Genomic DNA, 9,767 nt, shown 5'->3' with positions numbered 1-9,767 from the left:
GGGAACTGAGCTCTGGTCCTCTGGAAGAGCAGCAAGGGTTCTTACCTGCCGAGGAATCTTCTCTCCAGCCTGGGGTTAGTTTTATTGGGTGCGTTTTATCAGCCAGTAAAGCTCAGCTAAATCCAGTGTCTTGATGATGTTTGCGTAGCTGGGGCATGGTAGAACCAGTGCTGGAACCTGTTGCCTGAGCTCTTTCATACTGAGTGCAGCTGGCTCAGTATGAAAAAAGTGTGCATTCTGAGAATCAAACCCAGTCCTGATGCTTGCCATGCCAACTCCCCATCATAGATCCAATTCTTAAAGCAGCTCATGTGCTGCCGTGAACTCATGCTGAGGTTGAGACCTTGAGGTCACAGTTGAAGTCCCTCTCCTTTCCCCGGGGTTTCTCCTCCGGGAGACTCTCCTGCTACCGCTCCCTCTGAAGTACAATTGCAGTCTTTCCTGTGGGGCCATGAGAGGGTCGTGCACTCTGTCTCCTATCCCATAGCATTCATGGGTCACTCTGTGCTGGAATGTTCCCATGTCTGAGTGCTAGACATTGAGGTAAACACTGTTTCCAAAGCCACATAGCCAGCCCTGGACTAGGCACTTAGCTGCTGTGGGCAGGGCTTGGAGGACTGGATGGAGGGTAGTTTCTGTAGGTATTGATTCAGAAGGAGGATAAAAGTAGAGTTGGGGAAAAACCTATGGGTTTGATAATAGACTAGAGAAGATAATTGACTATACAATCCCAGTATGCCTGGAGAGATTGGAGGTGTGGTGGCAATGACCAACACATTTCCAACTATAGGTCTACTCCTGTAACAGTGTATATCGGGATCATCGGGGAATGATGAGGACCCCATAGGGACTGCCAAGTGGTATGAGGAAGAGATAGGTGTAAGTTAGAACTTGTAGGTATTTTAGAATGAAGAGTCTTTGATGAAATGTGTTGTGTGCTGGCAGACAGCTCCATATAGCAGACACTTAGCAGTGTTTTTCTTTTGTTCAACATAGAACATTTTACACATGCTTTAGGATGTAGTACTCATTCATACGTTGAGCTTGGTTTTCAGATCTTCTAGTGTGTAGAGGGAGGCACAGTCAGTTTATCTATACTGAATACAGTTTAATGAATTCTTACTTTGTGCTGGGTAAGTGCTAGGAACAGGAACCATACAGGGCACCCTTGTTTGCATGGAGCTTGCAGCCAAGTGAACAGGGAGGAGTGTTAGAAAGTAGCACATTATAGACAGTTCCAGTGCTATTGGATAAAGGCTATGGAACGGGTAATGACATCTCATTTAGAACAGCAGGTCAAAATCAGTTTTAAGTAGAAGTGTTCTGAACTGAGGATATGAGTCCTATAGCACATAGTGTTGGACAGGGTCATGTCAACAGGATGGATGCTTCATTCTGGTCACCTTCTTCTAAGGATCCCATCAACAAATAAGAATAATGAAAATGGAAAGATGAAAGAGTCATGGGCAGTGAGTGAGGAAGCCCCAGGAAGGATATACTGTAAAGGTTGACACAGAGAAGGGACTTAGACCAGTAGAAGCTACCCCAACCCAGATAGGCAGATTTCAGTTGCACTCAGGGAAAGGATTTATAATGATGCAACAATCAAATTGAGCCAATTAGCAAACAGAAGAAAACATTTGAGATGTGTTTGAAACTCTGACACTCCCCGTGTCTGAAAGGTTGTGAGGTTGAATTTATTTGGAGGTAGAAAATTGTAAAGAGGGCATCTGCTGTACCTGCTGCACCTGCTGCATCTGCTGCAACTGCTGCATCTGCTTCATTTGGTATTTAGGGAAGCCTTACAGCCTCTGCTTTCAATGGCAGCTTTCCTTAGCCATCATCCAAAAAACCACCATGAGTAATTGTGTGTGAGCCCGTGGCATGCATAGGCACACAGAAGCAATGTCCATGGTCTTCAGGCTCTGAGAAGATGGAGAGTTGGTGGACAATGATAAAAGATGTTGCACCTAATTGCCTTGGCTAGGTAGGCAAAGCATCCTACTGGCAGCAGGAAGGCTGGATGAGACAATGAATTGGAAAGCATACAGAAACAAGACATCACTATCAATTTTATTAACATGAAATCTGCCTAGTTTCCAAGTAACAAATATTAATAAATCATTATGAGCATTTCCAATCCTGTGTCCTTGAACTTAATTAAAATACAAAGCTACACGTTCTTTTCTCTGTAGCCCACTCCCCTTCTGCCTCCTTCCCTTCCTTCCCCTTCTTCCCTTGGAGCCAGTAAACTTTTCCCACATTCCCAAGGGAGTGCTTTGCTTTGTTTTCAGCCTCCCATCTCCAGTGTGGTATTGGTCACACTCGATTCTCTACCTCTCTGTTGATCCCTGAAGACTGAGTGAACAGGGGCAAAGACACCAAGGTCATGGTGCCTCAACATCTGGGGGCAAAAGCCGAGGTTAGTGCTTCAACATCTGGCACAGAGCAGATGCTCAATGATGATTCTGTGGGTGGATAACTGAGGAGGAGCTCATTCACTCCCCATGTTGCCATGCTGTCCACAGCCTGTGGATGTTGTCTCTTTGCAGGTCACCGGTGCTCTCTAACTTCAAAGCCCAGTGTTCTCTATGTCCTTGACTATGATGAACACAGTCCAACACCGGTTGCTTTTCTTAACCTTTGTCCTGATGTCTCTTCTACCTCTCCATCTGCTTTTTCTCATCCTTGTGTCTAGTAGGACATTCCCGTGACTCTCAAGCCTTTCTTGGGACATGCCTATCCAAGCAGAAGGGTGTTTTCTACTTCTAGGTAGCCAGATGGCCACCACCTCTGTGTGCAGAAAACTCCCCAATCTGTGTTTTGATCCCTGACTCGTTTCTAACCCATCCCTCAATACTTGCTTATCTGGTCTTCCAGCGCATCAATGCGTCTTCACATCAAACCCCCAAATAGACTGGACGCATTCTCTTCCTACTGACCCTTCTAGTCACCCACCCCACATTTGTATGTGAACATAAATCAATTCATTCATTACATCTGTCCTCCTCCAATAAATAAGTTTGAGCGAGCTCAATGCTTTTGCTGTGCGGTTTCCTCCACCCAGAATAACCCCCTCTATACATGTGGACATAGACACATAAGTAACCCTTTCTCAGATGGTGTTGCCACCTTATGCAGCCCTCCTTGAACCATCGTGACACTAGAGAGTCCCAGAAGTTGGGAGAACACGCGACAGAGAGTAACGGGGCTGCCCCAGAAAGGAGGTAAGCACTGAACCATTCTTTAAAGACAGGGTTTCTCTGTGCAGCCCTGGCCATCCTCATGCCGCCTAGAGGTAGTCCCATTGGGCTGTTTCATTTCACTCAAAACACAACAGTCCAGAACCAGTCTGAACAGCAACCAATGCATAGATTTTATCTCACTGAAGTAACACCTGCCTCTCTCTGGGAGAGAAGCCATTGCTTCTCACAGCCTCCTGCTGCTGTGGGCCTGGTTCCTGATCCACTTCCCTGTTTGGCTTAGGTTCTGGGGTCCAGATGCCTGCCCACTCCTTAGAGTCCACTGACAAAATGCTCATTATCACCAGTCCCTGTAAACTGAAGTCCCACCTCTCAACAGCCCTCATTTTGGAAAGCCAGGAAACATCACACACACACACACACACACACACACACACACACACACACACACACACACACACACATGCACGCACGCGCACACACACACCTGTACCTTTTACACCTAACAAGATGTTTAAATTTTAAGTGTGATGCAGGCAAAATTCCTTATGCTTGTTCAAGTTTAGCTGGAGAAAGTTGAACTCACTCAGCTTTGTTTGCCTCAGAAATCTAAGCACTGCCTTCATAAAATGGGTGTTTTGGTGTTGGAGAGAGGGCTCACTGGTTAAGAGCACCTGTTGCTCTTGTAGAGAGGAGCTGGGTTTAGTTGCCAGCACCCACTTGGCAGTTTACAACTATCTGTAATTTTGCTTTCCAGGGATCCAGTGCCCTCTGCTGAGCCCCTCAGCACCAGGCACACAAACATACACTCAGGCAAAACATCCATACCCATAGAAGAAGACAAAAATAAATCTTTCTAAAAATGCTCCTTCTAGAGGAGAGGCCCTCCCTCTGCCCCCACCTCCATTTACAGAGTAACTGCAGGGAGCTCTGAAGTAATGCTGCAGTCTGCAATTGAAGCTTTATTTCTCTTTATATATTTTGGTCCTAAGAAGAAATTTGGCAAATTTTAGAAGGATAGCTTAACCAAACACTTGAAAGAGTTTCTTCTCAGAAAAGAGAGGCACTCTCGAAGGGGCCTGCAAGATGGCCCAGCTCGGGGAGGTCCTTGCTACCAAGTCTGAGATTTATCTCTGGGACCCACGTGATAGAAGGAGAGAACCAGACTCTTGCAGATTGTCCTCTGACCTCCACACACGTCATGACAAACAAATATCTCCCATGTATGCAATATGCAAGTGTAAGATATTTATGTCTAAGACACTAATTTGCAAAGTTATTAGAATAATGGAAAATTATTGTGGTCTTGTAATATAACGCATCTACTAAGTGTTCCATTTTTTTTTTACGGTCTTAGGGATCGAACCCAGGACTCTATGTGTGCTGGGTGAGTGTTTTACCACTGAGCTACATGCCAGGAATCTTATTTTTAAAATATTTCATGACACAGAATGTACCCATGCAACGATATCAGGCAGCAACAGTGACTGCATCAAAAGCCTTGGAAAAGAAAATCAAGAAAGTCCAAAAACTCACCTATTAACGGGTTTTGTTATGATCTAAAATTTACTCCTCCACGCATAAATGGAGGTGTACCACACAGCCAGAAAAGTACCTGTGAGTCAGCGTGGTGGGATTTTCAGCTGGCTAACTATCAGTAACGGGATCTTCAGGGGCTACGTATATTCTCTTTACAATATTATGTCTCTTTCCAAATGTCCTTCTAGGCATGTTTTACTTATCAGTTCATGTAACTATTCCATCAACAGGTAGTGAGTCATCAAACCTTCCCTTTTGTGCTACGGAGACTCAAAGGAACCAGCTAGCACAATGTACTCCTTGCTCTGCCCAGAGTCTATAATCCTTTAAAAATACAGTGGAATAGCTTTTTATCAGATGGTTCATTTGATCCTGTAATTGTACTTCCAGGTATCTTTTCTAGTTTAAAAAATATAAAACAAAATTATATGGAAATGTTCACAAAAGCATTGGTAAGAATGGCAAAAATGTCTAGAATTGCTTACCTGCACAACAGTGGGGAAGTGGTTAAATAAGGCATTGTTTATACAATGCAATACCATGAAGACATTAAATATATTTCTGAAGATATTAAGCTTTTATTGTTTGACAGTTGCATACATTTATAAAATGGATTTAGTTATGTTCCCCCCACCCTCCTCTCTCACCTCCCTCTCTCCATGAGGAACCTTCTCCTCAGCTCCCCACCCCCCCTTATGCCTTCCTTTTGTATGTGACCTACTGAGTTTAATTAGAATCTCCTGCCTGAAGAAGGTAAGTTATTAATGTTTCCTGTTAATATCAATGGAAAATGTGAGTTACAGAAACACAGAATGTGACCTCCATGGGGTAGTTAATACTCATAAACGAGAATTTCAAATGTTAACAGGTGTTATTTGGGATGGTGAGGTAACAGTTTTAATTTTTTGTGTCTATGCTCTTTCTATTTCCAAAATCTTCTGCCATAAATAAGGTTTGATTTTATAGCCAGGAAAAAAAAAACCTATGCTGTCATTTTTGAAGATTTGGCTCAGAAGTTCTCTGTTAATAATTCAAGGGACATTAAAATATTTAGCATCTCTTGTAAGCATTTCTTGTAACTGCATATCCATGTTGGTGGAAAAAGTGTGTGGTGATATATTGTGAGTGAGCACTCCCTCAGAGACAACTTACTACCCCTTTCTTTCTGCAGTATTCTTGGGGGAGAAAATGGGCATTCATGCAAAAGACCCCCTCATCAGGTGCTCCTGAAGCTAAGCAAGGACAGGAACATGTCCTTGGGGGACATGAATGGCTCACAAACCTGGGTCCTAACTCTAACTTCAAGTGTAACCTAGAGCATGTCCCTGTTAGCACCCCTGAGCCACATCTACACATAGCAAACACCTGGCATTTCTTGTGCTCTGGCATCTGAGGTCCTCAGAGCCACTGTGTTAAGGTCCAGTCATGATTTATAAAGGTAAACAACTGGGGGGCTGAAATCTGGCTTTCTGCAACAATCCATTGTGAAGACCCCAACTCTGATTCCCTATTTTAATCTCCTAAGTTCCTAGAAAAAGCAGATTGTAGAACATGTTCCTGTGCAAGTTAGGGAGAGAAAGAGAGGGTGTCTGCTGGTGCTCCTTCAGCTGTCCAGTGCTCAGACTCACACCAATGGACAGGTCTCCCTGAAGCTCAGGCAAGGCCCCACTGCAGTGAAAAAAAATCAACTCAGCTCTAATTCATGGAAGAATGAGTAAACATGCATGTGTGGAACAGAAACATCATGTTTCATTGTACTAATATACCTAGCTACACACCATGCTGGGGGTTATTCGGTTAAGGAATCTTCTATGAGTTAAATGAATATGTCACCACAGAAATATTTACAGGCACACCTCATTTCAGCAAAATCAGTATCGGAGAGCTTGCACAGTCCAAATGACAAGCTTGTAAAATAGTTCCTTCACTCGCACTTTGAATAATTGTTTTACATCCTGCATTTAAAGTACAAATTGATTCACACAACATGTTTTATCTAAGACACATCGTGAGGAACTTATAAACAACAGTTCTATGCCACTGTCAAGATAGGATTGGAGATTTTTCTTGGCTTTTAAAAGTATTCACTCACTACAGACACCAAACGATAAATAATATATGGTCTTCATATAAAAGAGGGTTGTAATTTGGGTTATTTTTTTCTTGATGTTTTTACCTAATATTTTCCTTAAATTTCTCCCATTCATTTATCTCAACAGTAACAGCAAAACAATCCACTTTCAGGTCCCTGCAGCACTTGTTAAACACACTTTTACATCTCAGTAAACACCGGGTAACCCTGTTTATATAAACCATACACGAAAGACCTGGGACACTCAGGGAAAAGTCAATACCAATAAATCCGTGCTGTAGTCACCAATTTCCTGTCATGACACCTGAGGAGCCCTTCATTCCAGAGTACCAGGCCCTGTGTTTGAAAGAGCCAAGCTCTGTAATTCCAACGGGCGTCTGAAACCCTAATCTGAGGGTTGGAGGAGACTAGTTTTCAATTATTTCTAACAAGCACCTTTCTCTGTGGATATACGGGCTGAAACACATTGACCTTTCATAGAAAAAGAAATTGAGAATCCCCCTGGGCAAGTTTCCTGGACCCCTGCCTGGGGAAGCCCTGGAAAGGAACCTGCTTCTCCATTCTGAGGAGGAGGCAAAATCAGAGTCTGAAGTGTTTCGATACTGCAGTCAAATGGTTTTCCACTCTCATGTAACACTAGAGAGTTGAAGTGGGAATGGAAAGTTCCTGAATCTTCAGGGAAAAAAATGAAAAAACAAACAAACAAACAAACAAAACACAAAGCCACAACAGAGTGCAACACAGTGACAGATCCAGAGTTCACGATGCCCTGGGCAGAGCCTAGGTCTCTGGCCAAGCCCTTGATATCCCACATCCAGGCACTAAAGTAAAGGAGAGAAAGAATGTATGGGAAAGAGTAAGTAGTTACAGAGACTGGGGGAGGGGGATGGTGGATGGATGCAGAAAGGGACGCTAAGTAAAGGAAATGGAACTCTTGAATTGAAAGGAAGAGAGGCTGGTGAGGAGTGGGAAAAAATGATGAGGAAGAAAATGGACTCCTATGATCCAAGGGACCCGGCAGGCAGGCAGAGCCCCACGGCCTGGATGCACAGTCTGGTTCTCAGACCACACCTCCAGCCCCAGACCTCCTCAGTAAAGTCGCGGTACTCTGGGTGCTTTCTCAATTCTACAGACTCACCTGTCAAAGGCCACAGCAGTCATGGAGTAGATGCTGGCGAAGACAGCAGCAATGGGAAAGAAGTTGTGAAACTTGCAGTAGAAGAGACCATAGTACCACTCGTTGTGGACGGCGTAGGTGAAGTTCACCACCGTATTGAATGCAGCCATGGAGGCCTCAGCAAAAGCCAGGTTCACCAGGAAATAATTGGTCACTGTCCTCATTCTCTTATGGGCCAAGATGATCCACATCACCACCACATTGCCCACCACGGAGGTCACCACGATGACCGTGTAGGCAACAGCCCAAAGGACAATTTGCCAGGCAGGCTGCACGAACTGGTTGGACTCAGAAGTGTTGGTGGAGATGTTGGGGAAGAGGTCTGCGTCCACGGGAAGTACATTATCCATGTTGGAGCAAGGCAGCAAAGCCCTGGCTTCTTTACAGGCGCGCGCGCGCGTGCACACACACACACACACACACACACACACACACACACACACACACACACACCACGCACCCCTCTTTGCTGCAGAACCTTGTTGCAGTCCCCTGAGGCTTCAGGTCCTGCCACACAGAAGGTGGGAAGTTTCCTGGGCAGAACTCAGTCGTTGTTAGCAGGAGACTTGCTCCGAGGAGCAATGCTTCTCCTGTGTATGCTCTTTGCCTGGCCCTGGTGTCTCTAAATTCCTCCGCTTTCAAGCTAGGCTCTCCTTTGCATTAAAACACTTGTACTTCTTACAGTTCTAGACGGCAAGACAACCCGGTCTTTCTGCACCTGCTGCTGCTGCTGCTGCTAGCAACTCCCACTAACATGCGTGCGGCGGCGGGAAAGGCAAAGCTGGGTGCTGCGTGAGGGCTGGAGGGGGAAGAAGGGCCGCTCTCAGCTCTGCTCGCAAAAGTTCTGGTCCTCCGGCCGGATTCTGGGGTCCGCATCCAGCGGGTGAGTTCCCTTTTGCTTCTCTCCTCTGCTGCCGCCCGCAGCAGCTTCTCCGTCGTGGCGCGGGTCCTTCTGGGCTCAGGAGTTAGCAGAACCTTGGCAGGCTACGCACTAGGCTTTTATAACCCGCTGCAGAGACGTCACTGGGAAGGGGCTGTACCTGGGCTGCGTACTCGCTGGTCCCCGAGCGCAGCGCAGCAGCTGAGCCAGCTGTTGGCAGCTGTGTCGCTCCACCACGGCAACCACCACGCCTTCTGCTGCTCGTGACCTGCCGTGGGCGTTCTGCAGGCCAGATGAACCCAACACTCCGCGAGGGGGCGACAAGGTGGCCTGGGAGGAAAAGACCCAGATTGGGTCCTCAGCTGGAATCGCGGTTGTACCAGGGATGCTAGCAGAAAAGGAAGGATTTTGGAAACAGCTGAAGTGGAGGACAGAGTTAACTGCTGCCCCAGAGTAAACAGCCCCGGTGGCCCGCGACAACCTCTACCGAGACGCTAGACTGTCTCGGTGGGAGCCGGGCGAGTGTAGGGGTGGAGAGCCGCTGCTGCTGCGCTCCGGTTGCTACCAGGGAGTGACAGGTGACCACACCCTGCTTCAGAAGTCCGGAAGACAACTTTCCTTGTGTTAAGGAAACCCCTAGAAACCTAGCTCTGTTCCCTGGTGGACTGATTCCTCTCCCTTGCTCCCCAACCCACAAAGCAGTGATGGGCTCCAAGCCTTTGGGATACCTTCCCCATTCACTTTGGTGACTTGGTCCCTCTCTAGGAGCTGCTAGTCTGTGCTTTCCAACAGAGCCAGCGACTACCCTCTCAGCTGCAGACGCTGGGGACTATGCGCAGCTCTCTGCAAAGCTTGGTGAGTGCAGGAGCGGGCACA

General features: G+C 46.2%; 1 protein-coding gene across 1 annotated transcript in view; it reads right to left on the bottom strand.

Annotated features, from left to right (window-relative positions):
- Tacr1 (tachykinin receptor 1) overlaps nucleotides 1-9,369 on the bottom strand; it is a 165,415-nt gene extending 156,046 nt beyond the window's left edge. The window contains exon 1 of the mRNA XM_052720817.1: nucleotides 7,973-9,369. Within this exon, the coding sequence (XP_052576777.1) occupies nucleotides 7,973-8,361 (389 nt within the window). The 5' untranslated portion in view covers nucleotides 8,362-9,369. The remainder of the gene's footprint in view (nucleotides 1-7,972) is intronic.
- Nucleotides 9,370-9,767: the final 398 nt, after the last annotated feature.

The sequence above is a fragment of the Peromyscus californicus genome, unplaced genomic scaffold, assembly GCF_007827085.1.
Source record: "Peromyscus californicus insignis strain IS unplaced genomic scaffold, ASM782708v3 Scaffold_6__1_contigs__length_162567912, whole genome shotgun sequence".
In the NCBI taxonomy this organism is placed as follows: domain Eukaryota; kingdom Metazoa; phylum Chordata; class Mammalia; order Rodentia; family Cricetidae; genus Peromyscus; species Peromyscus californicus.
The sequence above is the reverse complement of the archived record's forward strand: the minus strand, read 5'-3'. Positions and strand labels throughout refer to the sequence as shown.